This window comes from Mustelus asterias, chromosome 21 (genome assembly GCF_964213995.1).
Source record: "Mustelus asterias chromosome 21, sMusAst1.hap1.1, whole genome shotgun sequence".
NCBI classification, from domain to species: Eukaryota; Metazoa; Chordata; class Chondrichthyes; order Carcharhiniformes; family Triakidae; genus Mustelus; species Mustelus asterias.
Window position 1 is genome coordinate 55,831,188 of NC_135821.1, and position 16,940 is coordinate 55,848,127.

The 16,940-nt window shown below is 43.6% G+C and overlaps 1 protein-coding gene across 2 annotated transcripts in view; it reads left to right on the plus strand.

Moving 5' to 3' along the window:
* The window catches only part of LOC144509290 (chloride intracellular channel protein 4), a 145,816-nt gene extending 129,422 nt beyond the window's left edge, over window positions 1–16,394 (plus strand). The window contains exons 5-7 of one of the 2 annotated variants that reach the window (XR_013500437.1): window positions 10,000–10,181; window positions 14,975–15,269; window positions 16,163–16,394. Coding sequence is in view for 1 of the 2 variants with exons in the window: in XM_078237925.1 (XP_078094051.1) it covers window positions 10,000–10,181; window positions 14,975–15,139 (347 nt within the window). In the remaining variant the exon portion in view is untranslated. Of the gene's footprint in view, window positions 1–9,999; window positions 10,182–14,974 lie in introns of both variants that reach the window. The other variant, XM_078237925.1, reaches the window with a different exon arrangement.
* Window positions 16,395–16,940: the final 546 nt, after the last annotated feature.

A 16,940-nucleotide genomic window follows, 5' to 3' on the forward strand; every position in this document is an offset into this window, starting at 1 on the left:
AGGCTTAACTCAGATTTTATTTTTGGAGTCAGTCTTGCGCAAGGTGACAAGAGGTCCTGTTGACTTAGAAGCAAGCAGCGGGGGGAGGGGAGGTTGTTGGCTTTTCCCTCTGGGCTTCTGAACCCTGCCACTGTCCGGCTGAAGTACATAGGTATAATCTAAAACATGAGTGCTGGCTTGTATAAGGTACAGGGCTGACAATTCCTGTGGGGAGCAGTGTAACATGATTCTGAAGGGAGGTGAATTCCAGATGTTTTTGTTTCTTATTCCTGCAGAAGTAAATTATCTTCATTTTCATTTTCTGAAGTGAATAAGCTTTTAAATTGAAGAAAAACTGTAAAATATTTTCCGTGAATTGAACCTAATCTGAGTACCCAACCTCACAGCAGCCATGTGGTGTGATAAGCAGCGCGTATTAATAAAGAGTGCAGTGGGTTCAGGAACTCCAGCCTCTGAAGTGATGAAAGACTGAGCTCACTTCCTTGCAGTCACTGGGTGGCTTCTTGGAAATGGAGACAATGGAGTTATTGAAGCCACTTCAATCCCCGCTCTGACTGGCGACTAGGCTAGCAGGGCTGGTGAAAAAGAAAACATATCATCCCGTGGAGATTAGTCATTGCACAGCTGGGGCTGACAATTCAGTCCAGTTCCCTCGGTGTCAGTATCACTGTGCTGAATAAATGCATTGCTTAAACCCAGGGAATGCGAGCATGAGCAATTCGCCATCACCCCATTAGAAAAACATATTTCAAGACATTACAGTATTCTTTTAAAACATCCAATACAATCTGTGGGAGGATTTGCTGTCGCACGTGTTCTTTGTTTTTGTCTGCTTTAACCAAAACCATTTCAAAATCAAGCAAAAAAAGGTTGGGCGTGAAGTTCATTACAGTGAATCAAAAACCATCACAGTTTTTTATACAAAGGATGAGATAATACTGCACCAACACACACACAGACACAGACACACCATACACATACACACACACACACACACACACACACACAAGATAGTGAGCCCTCCCTCTCCTTTCCAAGCCGCTTGGAAATGGAGTTTTCTGTTCACACAATGACGCTTACTATAGTTGTTAAATAGTTATGGAGTGTGAGGGTGGGGAGAGGGAGAGGCAATGGGGCCAAAAACACTGTCAGAATCACCCAGGGCATTTATAATTCTGATACTAAACCTCTCTGTCTCCCTTTTCATTGAAGTTGCCCCTTAAAACCTACCTCTTCAAACAAACCTTTGTTCACCTAGCTCTTTTAAGCATCATTTTTTTAAAATAATGTTCTTGGGACATTGTACTATGTTAAAAGAGGTGTAGAAATCCAAGTTGTTGTTGCTTCCATGTTTTGTGTTCAAATCGATTATCAGGCACCAAGACTTGAGGTCTGTTCTATGCCTGACGATGCATTTGCCCTGTTTGTGGGATCCAGAAGTGCTGTAAGTGCTATGAGGCTGGATATAAATAGTGGGTTGGACCCAATTCCCAGATTCCAAACCACGTTACCCAGCACCTCCATTTTCACTGGTGCATAATAAGTGTGTGAGGACCGAGCTTGCACCCTGCAGCCCCAACCTGGCCAGCTCCATTGCAGAGACAGGCAGCTCCTAGTCCCTCACTATTTCCATGGAATCTGCCAACTTCTCCATGAACTATGGTTCATGATCTCGCAGAGGAGTCGTGAACCATAGTTTGGATTCAATATCTTTTAAGAGGTAACTTTGCAATATTTTACCCATGCTGCCTCCATATCAACTCAATGCAACACCCTATCATTAAATTATTGATAACAGATGCTTTAAGCATTTGACATCTTTTAACCTTGTGCAAATAAACATTGGTACATTGACAAAAGCGATCACAGAAAAAAATAACTTATTATAAACTCATAGAGATGTCAATCAAGAAAAGTAAACACTTCTCACTCATGTAATCTTTTTCTAAGAATTTGGGCCCAGAGTTTGTCCTAGAAATCGAGGTAGGCCTTTTAACCAGACCACCATGGCACTCAGCCACCTCATCAATCTGCTACTAGGACTGGTAGACCCAACTCTATTCACCCCAACTCCCCAGAGTGAAAATAGCATCTAAGTGGACACTTTATACTGAGACATGTCTAACAAATTGGAAAATTCCCGATTTGAGCCACCACATTCTGAGCTAAAATCCACTCTTGTAACCTATGCATAAGGCTCATTAAAAGCTTGAATTACTACAATAATGAGAAGATGTCTTCATATCATGATCCCCATTGTCAAAGCAATGTGTAATGAGATAAACATCAATGTACAATGATTTAAGGGAAGATTTATATTGGATTATTGTTGTTCAAAGCAATGTATCTCTTAGCAGCTCATTGTTTCTGTATAGTTCTGATTTAGTTGGGAACCAAGGGAGTTAAAGAAAATTCTTGTGTCTTCCTTGTAAAGCTGTTTTTCATCTGTCCTAATTATGTGACTGACTGGGTGCGTGAGTGTGGATAGTTCTTGGGGAATCTTAGTCTGCATAGGCAAGTACATTTGGACAGATCCACATACAAGTGTGAGGATGCTGGTTAGCTCAGTTGGCTTGAAAGTTAGCCTGTGGTTTAGAATAATGCCAACAGTGCAGGTTCAATTCCCATTGCAGCTGAGGTAGACTTTGGATGTTTCCCCTCTCCTTGCTCCGAAAGTGGAAGGTGATGGCAAACCACCACTGACAAAAACACCTCAGGAAGAAGCGGAGGAGGGGTGCGATCTTATTGGCTCGTCCTGCTGGTCAATTGGTGTGGCGTGCCGGTAAGATCAGGTAAGAGGCAAAAAATCAGGTTCGAGCCCAGTTTTTCACCTCTCGTGATGTTACCAGCCCTATTTTAAATCTATGTGCACTGGGAGATCGGGGCACCTGCACAATGGCACCCCTAGAGCTCAGCAGCTGGCTTCCCGGTGAGATTAGACTCCATCCCCTCCCCCTGTTGGCGAGAATCACATTGTGACTCTTTTTCATTAAGTGCCAAACGATTGTGACTGGGAGATTGCCCAAAGAATCAACACGATTCTCTCATGTTTTCGCATTCCTTCGGCAAGATTTTTTGGTAAGATTGCCCCAAGGACTTTCATACATGATTGGCAGTGCAAGGATGGGTCCTAACAGAGAACTAAAGTCTGTTAGCATATATTCTCCTCCTGCAATTGAGCAGACTAAGATCTTCAGCTGTAGTCTAAAAGCTGGGAGAACTGTAAAACTCTAAATTAGCTGATGTTTCATCATGCTGGGAGAGCGACCATATAACCTTCAAAATACATAGCCTAATACTGAGGGACTTCAATCAGTCTTCTGGTTTCTGTTGTCTTATTGGACTGACTGGTCTTTCTCTTTAATTATTTCAATCAAAGACTGTTTGAAGTACAATAATGACACTACTCAAAACCTTTATTACTGCACTGTTTAAGTCATCCCGGTATCCAAGAGAGCTATTCTGTTGCAAATAAATTTAACCCTTGTTATGCTTGAAATGGGACATTGAAAGACATGGAAGGTGGAGATAGTGAGATGATTTTGGATTGGAATGGTGGAGTCATCAATGTTAAAACAAAATTACAACAGCTCCTTAGGAAGTAACCAGTAATATTACAAAACATACGATTATTAACACTACGAGTGGAATCTTCTCATTGTTTGACTAAGTATCAACTCAGGTGGGAAAAGCACGGGCTAGCCCTTCGGCTCCACTGCTGGCTTTTGCTGCCATATTTTTGACACTTGGACAAGGCTTAAAAAAATAAATAAAAAGAAGACACCCCTTCACAGACATGGAACCCTCCTCCCAATGGACAAGGGTCCCACTCTACCAGGGATCACCCACCCCCCTCCGGGAACTCCTCACCACCCAATGGACATGGGACATTCCTCAAGGAACCAACCCCACCCACCCTGCACCTCCCCAATGGAAACCCCGAGCCATACCAAATCTGAAGTGCCTGGAGACAGTGTCAGGGTATTGCTCGGGGCATGACCCTCTCCCTCCTGTGGGCTGTATTTACCCGTGTGTGCCCCTGGCGGTTTCTGTTTGCCAGTTCCTTGTTTAAAAAATCCTGTCAGGGACCCTGGCAGTGTGACATCATGCTGCCGGGGAAAGATGAGAGAGTGTCAATTGAGCCGGGAAATCCAGCCAGTATGAAAGCCGTTTTGGGACTCCCCCTTCCATCTTCCACCCTTGCTACTATTCCCGCCTGCCGAAAATGGGATGTGGACCCCCTACATTGAAGATCTTGCGGAGCCCACTTGTGGTCAAAGCCCTCAAGCTTTCTGGTGTCACTCTGGGATTCCTCCCCAGTGTCATTAGTAAGCAACAGGCACTGAAATGGGATAACTGATTAGAGTGACTCTCCTCAGCAGATCCAATGCATCTTGGACCAATGAGTGCTGGATTTTGACTTCCTTTACACAATGGGGTGGCACAGCAGTTAGCGCTGCTACCTCACAGCGCCAGGGCCATGGGTTCGATCCCTGGCTTGGGTCATTGTCTGTGTGGAAGTCTGCATGTTCTCAGTGTACCTGAACAAGTGCAGGAGTGTGGCGACTAGGGGATTGTCACACTAACTTCATTGCAGTGTTAACGTAAACCTGCTGTGACTAATAAACTAAACAATGACGATTCCACGAATATCAAAAAGTTGATGTCAGATGCTTCCTCTGTTTTGGAAAATAATCTGTCTGAAGGATATGGTAGTCTGGGGCTATCTGAGTTGGATTCTGTTTAAGTAAAATTGCCACTTTTAAACACCAATCCTTGTCTTTCTTGGGCAATCTACTCAGGCACCTGACATTATCTAGGATCAATTAATCTTGCTGATAAGGCACAATTACACCATTCTGCTGCAGCGCAGTGTGGCTAGATGGGGGGAAGAAAATACATTGCTTTTCATTATTTAAAGAATACATTTCTCTGCAAATTGTTTGCTGGAGAATGCACATTTTCTCCTGCACTTAAGCAAAGTGGCTTTCAAGGTCGAGTCACACTCTTCATCATTTTGATGTAATATGAGATTGAAGCAACATGAACTGCATCATGAAAACACAGCAAATTGATGTTTTCACGACATGTATATCAGCACCAACCAGATGAATGGCTCAAATGCAATCTCTGTAGACACTGCCTATCTTCAAGGGGTAGTGCTGAGCCAAGTAATGATTGGCAGAATGAGTTCACAAATGTAAGCGATGCCAAATGTAGTATTTGTTTGATTATAATTAATGTACGGTGCCCAAAATCAGTCCTACTTTCAATAATGGCTTGAGGTCAGATTACACTTCTTGTCGCTGATTCAAGCAGCCAGTTTCCCTCCTCTTGCTACAGCCTCCCCCAGTACTTGAATCACGGTGGGTAGAATTGGAGTTCTGCAATAAAAAGAGGCAGGCAGCTCCAATGCTGCATATTTTATTAATCGTTTGCTTCTGGACACGCATGCTACTTTAGGTACGTCACTTTGGTGTCATCAGCTTTACAAGAGGAACAATGACTTGTCTCTAAGTATAATACCCACGTTCATAACACCAATCACTGTGGACAGCTCAGAAATAGTGAGTGAATCAAATCCTAGCAACATAAAGGGCCGGATTTTATGGCCTCCCTCATCCCGAAACCATAAAATCCCGCCCAAGGTCAACGGATCTTCCTATTCTCCGCCCCTCGACCACTCTGATTCCCATGGCGGGTGGGACAGTAAAATTCTGGCCAAAGAGTTTGTAACTGCTTTAAACTTACAACTCGCATGAACACACAATAAGCAAACTAATAAGGAATGGCAGCATGGTAATAGGATAGCACAGTATAGGTGACGTCTGTCTGAAATATTAAAAACAACTGAAATATGTCTGCTTATCAAAATTAACACTTAAAGCTATGCTTGCTTTGAGATTTATCTTTATTTTGTTCATTCATGGGACATGGGCGTCGTTGGCTACCCAGCATTTATTGCCCATCCCGTGTTGCCCTTGAGAAGGGATGGTGAGCTGCCTTCTTGAATCGCTGCAGTCCACGTGCTGTGGGTTGACCCACAATGCTGCGAGAATGATTGATAAAACTGAGGGGCTTGCTAGGTCATTTCGGAGGACAGTTGAGAGTCAAGCACATTGCTATGGCTCTGGAGTCACATGTAGGCCAGACCAAGTAGGGACGGCAGATTTCCTTCCCTAAAGGACATTAATGAACGACAAATTTCTATATTCTTTTTAGTGAAAGCCTGTTCTTTAGACTGTATAATTTCCATGAACCATTTTTACCTATCCAGCACTTTATTCATAGAATATCTTAAAGCATATCGAAGGAGCATAATTGACAAAACAATCAGCACTGAGCTAAAAAAAAAGCAATGAGGAAGGATCACCGAAAGTTTAATCAAAGTTTGGTGGAGGTTGTAGTAAGTCCTCGGAGGCAGAAGTCCAAAGATGTGTGGGTTAGGTTGATTGGCCATGCTAAAATTGCCCCTTAGTGTCCTGAGATGCGTAGGTTAGAGGGATTAACGGGGTAAAATGTATAGGGATATGGGGGTAGGGCCTGGGTGGGATTGTGGTTGGTGCAGACTCGATGGGTCCAATGGTCTCTTTCTGCACTGTAGGGTTTCTATGATTTCTATGAAGTCCCTTCACCAAAATCCCTTTATTTTCAAGTCTGACAACTGCCTACAGAGTGCTTTCAGTTAGTAGCGTACACTCGGAGTCCCAGAGGAACTGACACGTCTGGTAAAGTACAAAGCAAGAGGCTCCTTGATTGACCCATCAATTTGGCCATTAATAAGGGACATCTTTTGTTGGACCCTTAATCAGGGAGTTCATATTCTAACAGGCCAACCTCAATTGCCTGATTAAAGTCATTACAGAGGTGTGCTGGCTACAATTGTGTAAGAGTTTAACCAAGTGAAGACAGTCTGACTGAGCTGGAGTACAGGGGAAAGACATTGGAAGAGAACAGTGAGGCATTTCATTTTGTTTTTAAGATGTGGGTGTCACCGGAATGGCCAACATTTATCGCCCATTTCTAATTGCCCTCAAGTAGATGGTGGTGAGCCTACAACTGAGGGGCTTGCTAGGCCATTTCAAAGGCCAGTTAAAAATCAGCCACATTGCTGTGGATCTGGAGTCCCATGTAGGCCAAACTGAGTCAGGATATCAGATGTCCTTGCCTAAAGAGCATTAGTGTGCCAAACAGTTAGTTGCATCAATCTGATAGCTCCATGACCATTATTAATGATCCCAGCATTTTATTCCAGATTTATTTATTAAATTAAAGTTCACCAGCTGCCATGGCTGGATTTGAACTCGCGACTCTGGAGACATAGTCCAGATCTCGATATTACTAATACTGATAACATTACCTATGCTACAATCCATTATGTTAAAGCTAGTAGAAGAGATGGATGAGGAGAGGTAGTGTACCGTGATCACACTGACAGGGCATGTCATTCATCACTTTAATTAAAGCAGTTTCAGTGCCATGGCTGGAGTGGGCACCTGATTCCAGAGATTGAAATATGGAGTTGCCGGATAGTTAGGTACAGTTTGGGGCAACAATATGTTGAAGGACTTCAATGTATAGGCTGGAATTTTACCATCCCACCCGCCACAGGAATCGGAGGGAGCAAGGGGCAGACCATGGAAAGGTCCGTTAACCTCGGGTGGGATTTTCCTGTTTCAGGGCAAGCAAGGCTGGAAAATCCTGCCCATACTGTCTGTAGTCCACATGTACATCAGTGATAAATGAATAGCTATATTTGTCACCTTTAGAAACCTCAATCTATGAACAGGTCATTGTTTAAAAAGTGTGAGGTGATACACTTTGGAAGGAGTGATTTGACAAGGAAGTATTCAATAAATGATAGGACACTAGGAAGTTCTGAGGAACAAAGGGGCCTTGGCGTGTTTGTCCACAGATCTCTGATGGTTGAAGGGCATGTTAGTAAGGTGGTGTCCCATATGGGACACTTGCCTTGATCAATTGAGGCACAGATTACAAAAGCAAGGAAGTCATGTTGGAGTTGTATAGAACTTTGGTGAGGCCACAGCTATAGTACTGTGTGCAGTTCTGGTCACCAGATTATAGGAAGGATGTGATTACAGAGGAGATTCTCCAGGATGCTGCCTAAGATGGAACATTAAAGTTATGAAGAGGGGTTGGGTAGGCTTGGCTTGTTTTTGTTGGAGTAGAGAAGACTGAGGGGCGACCTGATCGAGGTGTACAAGATTGAGGGATATGGAGCAGCTGTTCCCCTTAGCTGAAGGGTCAGTCATGAGGGGACATAGGTTCAAGGTGAGGGGCAGGAGGTTCAGGAGGGAATGTGCGGAAAAACCCTTTTACACAGAGGTCTGGAAAATGGTGCCTGGGAGGGTGATGGAGGTGAGTTGCCTCACATCCTTTAAAAAAAGTACCTGAATGAGCACTTGGCCCAAAGCCCTGAATGTTATGGTGTGTCAAGTGCTGGCAGATGGGATTAGGTGGGAGTTCAAGTATTTCTAATGTGTCGATGTGGATTCAATCGGCCAAAGGGCGTCTTCTGCACTGTATGATTCTATGACTATCCTTATGTTATTGGAAGCAGGAAAAGACCATTAGATTAAATATTCTGTTGCAACCATACCTTCCATTTTCTTCACCACACCCTGCTGTGCCATCTTCCTCTCTCTCTCTCAAACTACACTTAATTGCTTTTTGAGCTCATATATCCTGTTTACTGCAAGATGAATACAATATATCCATAATAAAACTTTGCCAGTAAAACATTGACTGAAATTATGAAAACATTATATACTACTCCAGGTAGTATATGCTTTGATTTCCGTTTCATGTAGGAGTAGTTTAAATGGCCTGGTGCTGGTAATTCTGACTGCAAACATCCAATACAGATGGAGTATGAGTCAATGTTCACTCGGAGATACAGAAGAGAGTGCAGTCTACTTCCAATAGGATGAGCTGCTCTTTTTAAAAACTATTTCATCTATTATAAATGTAGCGGAATCGCTGGAAATATTTGGCAGGTCTGGCGTCATCTGTGGGGAGAGAAAAAGAGTTAAGGGTGCGATCTTGCTGGCCGTTCATGCCACGCTCCTGCTGCAGCGAGGTCAGGGAATTTAGCACCCAGCCAAATCTCCATTCACTGCAGCGGGATGGGAAAATCCCACCGTAATATTCCGGACTCAATGGTTCAGTCTGTGGTGCTCTTTCGGAACTGGGACAATTGAGACATGCAACTGGTTCTAACCAAATACAGAGGCAGGGCAAGGGAGAGAGCATGAAATGTCAAAAGGGAAGGTCTGAGAAAGGGTGAAGGCAGCAGTGATATGGCGACAGGAATGATGGTGTAAGGCAAACGGGGGTGGTATTGGGACAATAAATGAAACAAAAGATAGGTGTAGAGGAGCTGTAAGTGGCCACAGCAGAATCATTCCCTACAGCCAGCTGTGTGGGATTTGTGTGTTCTCCCCTTGTCTGCGTGGGTTTCCTCTGGGTGCTCGGGTTTCCTCCTACACTCCGAAGAGGTTGGGATTGATTGACCATACTAAATTGCCCCTTAGTATCAGGGTGATTAGCAAAATAAATACCTGGGCTTACAGGGACAGGGATGGGTGGAACTGTTGTCAGTGCAGCCTCAATGGGCCAAATGGCCTGCTTCTGCACTGTAGGGATTCGATGATTCTATGAAACTGGTTAGGTTATCCAACAAGAACCCGCATTAATAAAGCACCGTTGAAAAATAAAACATCCCAATAAACTTCACCAGACTATTACCACATAAAGCTTGACCAGAGCAACGTGAGGAACAGTTGGTCAAAAGCTTAGTCTAGAGGTCGGTTTTAAAGAGTATTGGAGCAGAGAGGCTGCAAGGTTTAATGAGGACATTTCAGATCTTGGGGCCAAGTGCTCGAAATGGATTAGGCTCCCTCTACTGTACACTTCAATTTTGATGGATCAGTCACCTCTGCTTCATCGGAGTGCACTGTTTGTGTTTTATCCCCATAGCTCTGGAAAAAGGCCTGCTGAAAACACTGCAGAAGCTGGATGAGTATTTGAACACGTCCCTCCCCGAAGAGATCGATGCGGACAGCATGGAGGATGTCAAGGCCTCCAACCGCAAGTTTCTGGATGGAAGTGAGATGACACTAGCGGACTGCAATCTGCTGCCGAAGCTTCACATTGTCAAGGTACCTCGTTACTTCGCATTGTGTTAGGATCCAATTGATTACACAGCTCTGTGTCGGCAAAGAAAGTAAATGAGAAAGCATTCACTGCAGGACCAGGAGACCCAGAACAACATGGCACATTGTTTTGCCATCTTGTACATCTTGGGTGTGTTTGCATTCAGTTTTAATGAAATGGTTTCCGAAGCTCAGCAATTCCGTTCCTCTCAGTCCAGCAGGAAAATCCGTTTCTTTTAAACAAATTTTAGCTGCCTGCACCTCTTCTGATCCATGCTCCAGCTCCTGGCAGGTTTGCTCAGGCTGGGAAACTCCCATTGCTCCCATGCTCAGGCCTCCCATTGGAAGGGCAGAGCGGGCTCAGTGCTTCCATTGGATTCCAGTCTGCAAGTTTAAAGAGGGCCCTGCCGGCTTGGTGTGGGAAGCTCGTCTGTTGACTGCCAGAATAGGGGAGGAAAGTTAACTCCCTGACTCCATTTTAAATCAGACTTCTTATCCCCTCTGTCAATGGGGGCTGGATTTTCACCGGGTCCAAATGATTTGAAAGCTCTTTAAAAATGGCAACCCAGATCCGATTCTAATATTCCTGATCCCATTTTCAGGCGTGCCTTTTAAGGGTGCAGGTTGGTTTGGGTCATGAGTCTGCATTCTATTCTCCCAGCCTGGCCATCTCAATCCAGCAGGGATGGGTGTGTCCTAATACTCCATAATTTTCATGTACTCTGGTCAGCTTTTTAAAGAAACACGGTTTCCCGTGTCTAAGTGCTGAATGAGCATGAAAACAGGAGAGAATTGCATTGATGTTTTGGGTGAGCTCCCAGTCGCTATCACATAGTACTTAGTAAAGAAAAAGTGCCAGGATGCGATTCTCGCCAGTAGGGGGCCAGTAGGGGGTGAGCATGGAGCCTAAGATTGATGGTGAAGCCAGCTGCTGAGTCCTAGGGGCGCCATTGTGCAGGCGACTTGATCTCCCAGTGTAATGGGAGATATCCCGCTGGCACCCCCAACCCCTTCCCCTTATGGACATTGGGGCTCCCCAATCCACCGGTGGGACAGGCCAGTAGGATCATGGCCGATGAAATTGACAGAAGTGATCTAAAATCCAGAGGTGTCAATCAAGCAATGTTTTCCCTGGTGTTTGAGGACTATAATGGGTGTCTGAGGCCTGAGCCAAAAATACATAATGAGGCTTGGCTGAGGTCCCAGAAATCCATCGGTCTTTCGAAACACCAGAGCTAGCTGACAGCTTTGGCTCTCTGATCTATGCTGTCAGTTTCACAATGTTTATCTAAGATAAAGAATTTGACTTGTTTTATTTTGTTTGTGGGATGTGGCAAGGCTGACAAGGCTAGTATGTGTTGCCCATCCCTAATGTACCCTTGAACTGGGTGGTCTGTCTGGCCATTTCAGAAGATAGTTATGAGTCAACCACATTTTTTCTAGCAAAACATGCTTGTAGTTTCTGCTATTGATGCTTTAAAGTATCTGGATGATTGACACTTATTGAGTTGCAGTAAAATAAGTTTATTTTTAATTGGAAAGTTATCAATGAATTTTTAAAATGTTTTTTACACGTCCTACTATCGCTATAGGGTTCATTGCTTCTATGCAGTGCATAGAATGGACACAAATCTGCCATAGCTTGGCATGGGGGCTTGAGGAGCCATCAGGGATAGGTAGGAGTCACAGCTTGGCGTGCAGATCATGAAGGGCCATTGAGGTAACAGGGCATGAGGGGCCATAGAGAGTGGGGGCGGGATGTGGTGGCATTGATGAGACATAAGAATTGTGTGGGAGGGTGTGAGGAATGCTAGGCTTTTCGGTTTGTATTTTAATAATGAACAAGTTTCACAGCACAGAGGTGGACTTTTTAAATAGCATGCCTTCACACCCACTAGCTCCTGCGGCTGCCTCTGAACTTTTCCCCAGGCTGGCCGGCCCAACCACAGCCCACACCTGCCCGCCCATAATGAAATTCCCGTCCTTATGAGCACTTTCCCCTCAGCAAGGCAAGGCGGGAATTCTCCCAACTCCTGGTACCTCCTCACGGATGATAATCCAACCCTAAATACCAACACTTTCATATCCTGAGCCACTCTGTCATCAAATTAAAAATAAGCAAAGAGAGGAAATATCAAAACAGGTTAGTGAGATCCTCCTGGTATCAGAAATTGTGGATGTTAAGCTGACAACTTTCTTACTGTAGCTGCCTTTGTCCAACATGCTACTTTACTCCACTGTGAGGCTGTAATAATCAGTGAACATTTTACATATGTAAAACTTTATGCTGATAACCAATTCCCATCTGTGTAGGGCAGACATTGCAACTGTTAAACATTTTTAGTTCAACAGGAACCACGGAGAGATGGTACTATTCGGGACACAAGAAATGGGTGCTGGAGCTAGTCCACTAGGCCACTTGAGTCTTGCTCTGCCATTCAGTCAGATCATGGTCGATCACCCACATCAATTCCATTTTCCCACACTAGCTTCTTTTCCTTTGATTCCCTTTGTGCCCAAAACTCTATCAGACTTGTTGAAAATACTCATCTACAGGTCACCAGGGGAGATAATTCTAAAAACTCTCAGTCCTCTAAGTTGAGGAAATTTCTCCTCGCCTAAGTCCTCACCTGATCCCTTATTCTGAGTATATGGTCTTTAGTTCTGAAGCCTCTAGCCAGAGAAAACATCATCTCACCATCTATCCTCGAATAATTTTATATGTTTCAATTTGATCATCTCTCATTCTCCCAAATGCCAGAAAATATAGGCCGATTTCTATTCTAACTGCCCACAGGATACACTTCTCACCTCAGGGATCAATCAATGAGCGTCACAGTGCCAGGGACCCGGATTTGATTCCCGGCTTGGGTCACTGTCTGTGTGGAGTCTGCACGTTCTCCCCATGTCTGCGTGGGTTTCCTTCAGTTTCCTCCCATAGTCTGAAAGACGTGCTGGTTAGGTGCATTGGCCATGCTAAATTCTCCCTCAGCGTACACGAACAGGCGCCGGAGTGTGGCGACTAAGGGATTTTCACAGTAACTTCATTGCAGTGTTTATGTAAGCCTACTTGTGACACTAATAAATAAACTTTAAACTTTGTTGCACTCTGACCAAGGCAAATATATCCTTCCTTTGGTCAGAAGACCAAAATGTATGTGGCACCTCAGATGTGGTCACAACAAAACACAAAAAATATTGTAGCAAAACTTCCATTCTTTATATTGCAATCCCCTTGCAATAAAAACATGCCACTTGCCTTTCTAGATGCTGTACCCATATCTGCATGCTAACTTTGTGTTTCTTGCCCAAGAACACATGCATCACTCTGAAGATCAATATTTAAACATTTCTCACCATTTAAAAGAATCTGCTTTCTTACTCATGCCCAAAGTGAATAACCTCACATTTCCCCACATTATACTCCATCTGCCACCTTTTTGTCCAATCTAGCCAATCAAACTAGTCTTTATCCCTTTGTATCCTCCTCACAGTTTACACCCCGAACTAACATAGTTTAATCAATGAACCTGTATATTTTACACTCTGTTCCATCATCTAAGTCATTGTCATAGATTGTAACTAGCTAAGGCTTAAGCACTAGTCTTGCAGCACTTTCCTTCTGATATTTACTAATCCTCTGTCCATGCTGATGTATTACCCTCCACCATGAACCCTAATCTTTTGTAAAAATCCTGATTCTTTCAGAATCTATTAAAATAACAATAGACAATTGTAAATCGCAACAATCTCCTTAAGCAGTCCAGATGATGTCAGTCCAGAACCTAGAGATAAAACGATGGCCTTGTAATCACTCTCCTGTATCCATTATTTTCTTTAATTTACAGTGGAGCGTGTGAAGCAACTTCATTGTTGGTTAGGCCACATTTGGAATACTGTCTCCAATTCTAGTCGCCACACTAACAGAAGGACGTGGAGGTTTTGGAGAGAGTACAGAAAAGGTTTACCAGGATGTTGCCTGGTATGGAGGGTATTAGCTATGAGGAGAGATTGAATAAACTGGGATTGTTCTCCTTGGAAAGATGGAGGCTGAGGGGCGACCTGATAGGAGTTTTTCAAATTATTAGGGGATAGATGGGCTGAACAGTTGGGAGTTTTTTCCCAGGGTAGAAATGACAAATACAAGGGGGCACAAGTTCAAGGTAAGGGGGAAAGGTTCAGTGGAGATGTGCGGGGAAAGTTTTTTACACAGAGGGTGGTGGGGGCCTGGAATGCAGTGTCAAATGAGGTGGTTGAGGCAGATACATTAGCGACATTTAAGACTTTTCTGGATAGACACATGAACAGAAGGGGAATAGAGGGATACAGGCGGATGGCCTAGATAGGACAACATGATCAGCGCTGGCTTGGTGGGCCAAAGAGCCTGTTCCTGTGCTGTACTGTCCTTTGTTCTTTGACTTCTATTTTTTTGCAAAAAGAAATTATCCCGCCCACTTGTCATGGGAATCAAAGTGGACGGGACATGAACCATGCAAAGGTTTTTTGACCTCGGGTGGGATTTTCCGGTCTTGGGGCAAGCGTGGATGGAAAATCCCACCCAGTGATTATCATGGAACTTGAGCAGACCCATGAGGCTTATATGTTTAACACCTGATGACATTGACTCTGAAATGGTCGGCATTTCAAGTTTACAAGACACAAACAAATAAATGATAAAAAATACAAATGAGATTTAATCATGCTGTTTTATGGGCCATTTTAAAAAAAAAAGTACTGTATGGGCCGTCCTGATGATATGATAAAGCAATATATAAATGCAAGTTCTTTTTTTTTGGTAGGTTGTCGCAAAGAAATATCGGAACTTTGACATTCCCAAATCCATGACAGGAATCTGGCGATACCTGCAGAACGCTTACACCAGGGATGAATTCACAAATACGTGCCCCGGAGACAAAGAAATTGAAATCGCGTATGCAGATGTAGCAAAACGTCTCAGCAAGTGATGGTGGACAAGGCCAGCACAAGCATTCACTAACAGAAAAGCTTTTGTTAACAGACTACGCTTTACTTTTATTGCATGGTTTTTGCAAAGTTGTCAGATATTTTATATTTTCCATTGGATTATAACTTCAGGTATCTCAGACCTTACTTTTTTTATATATATATATTTTTTAGGAAGGGCTTTCAAGGTTCAGTAAGCCAAGCATGCACTTGCCTAGGTGAGCGGAACCAATTGGCAACCGATATCCAACAAGGTCTGGATGTCTATGGGAAAATGTTATAGGAACCTGTGCCTTTAAGACCTTGTGCTGTGAGAGATCGCTCTATAATATGTGAAAGATAGCAAAAGAATATTGCTCATCTCTGTCAATTTTGATCACATTTACATGTAGACATCACAAACTCAATCTTAGCTTCAAAAGTTAACGTAGGCAGCACGGTGGCACAGTGGTTAGCACTGCTGCCTCACAGCTCCAGGGACCTGCATTCAATTCCCAGCCTGGGTCACTGCCTGTGCGAAGTCTGCACATTCTCCCCCTATACGTGGGTTTCCTCTGGGTGCTCCGGTTTAGTCCCACAGGGCCTAAAGACGTGCTGGTTAGGTGTATTGGCCATGCTAAATCCTCCCTCAGTGTATCCAAACAGGCGCCGGAGTGTGGCGACGAGGGGATTTTCACAGTAATTTGCCGACTTGTGACACCAATAAATAAACTTTTTTTTTAACAGGTTAAAATTGCCTTCTTGGTTAGTGTCACATTAGAAGAACCTAAAAATAGCCACCGTCATTAAATAAGCAAGTGACCTTGAAAGCCCTAGTTGTAGGTATTAAAGAAATACACATACAAATGCTAAATATTATAAGTTTCAGTATTCATCTGATCAGTTTTATCTTTGTATTTATAATGCTGCAATAATCCTCAAGTCCTTGACTGCTTAATCATGAGTAAAATATTGCCATTTGCCCTATTGTTAAACTTCATTCCAAACTATTATGACACATTTTATTGTTTTCTTTGGTTTTATAGATATTTTGATAACAGAAGAATCAGTTTGCCCTGGATTCCTATAGTTGATATAAAGGGTGGCTGAGCGAGAGATTAAACAAAATCAACACTGAAGTAAAACATGGTGATTAGTGGCTGTAGCGGGTGATGCAATATCCAGTTTTTAGCAATTTTTTATAAGTTTTTGTTAAGTGGACCTTTTTGTTCTTACGGAGATATACACACTGAAGACAATAAAGTCTGGATTAATAGCTCTCCCTATGTTTTAGTGTAATTTCAAAAGAGATTGAGTGCTTTAAGGGTAGACCAGCTTTGCTATGCTCCATGTATGACATGTCAGTGCATCAAAAGAGATGAAGCCAGTTGTATGTTGGATGTTCTCAAGTTGCAATGCATGGTGCAATTCTCTGCACTGCGGGGCCAGTTACACCAGAGAACATGGGCTGTCAGAGATTCCTGACAAGGAATGTTCAAATTGGTCTTACATTTCTTTCTCCTCTTTATCTGCATCAGAATACCAAACTCAGGCACAATGTGGGTGGCACAGTGGTTAGCACTGCTGCCTCACAACGCCAGAAACCCGGGTTCGATTCCCGGCTTGGGCCACTGCCTGTGCAGAGTCTGTACATTCTCCCTGTGTCTGTGTGGGTTTCCTCCGGGTGCTCCAGTTTCCTTTCACAGTCCGAAAGATGTGTTGGTGCATTGGCAATGCTAAATTCTCCCTCAGTGTACCTGAGCAGGCACCGGAGTGTGGCGACCAGGGAATTTTCACACTAACTTCATTGCAGTGTTAATGTAA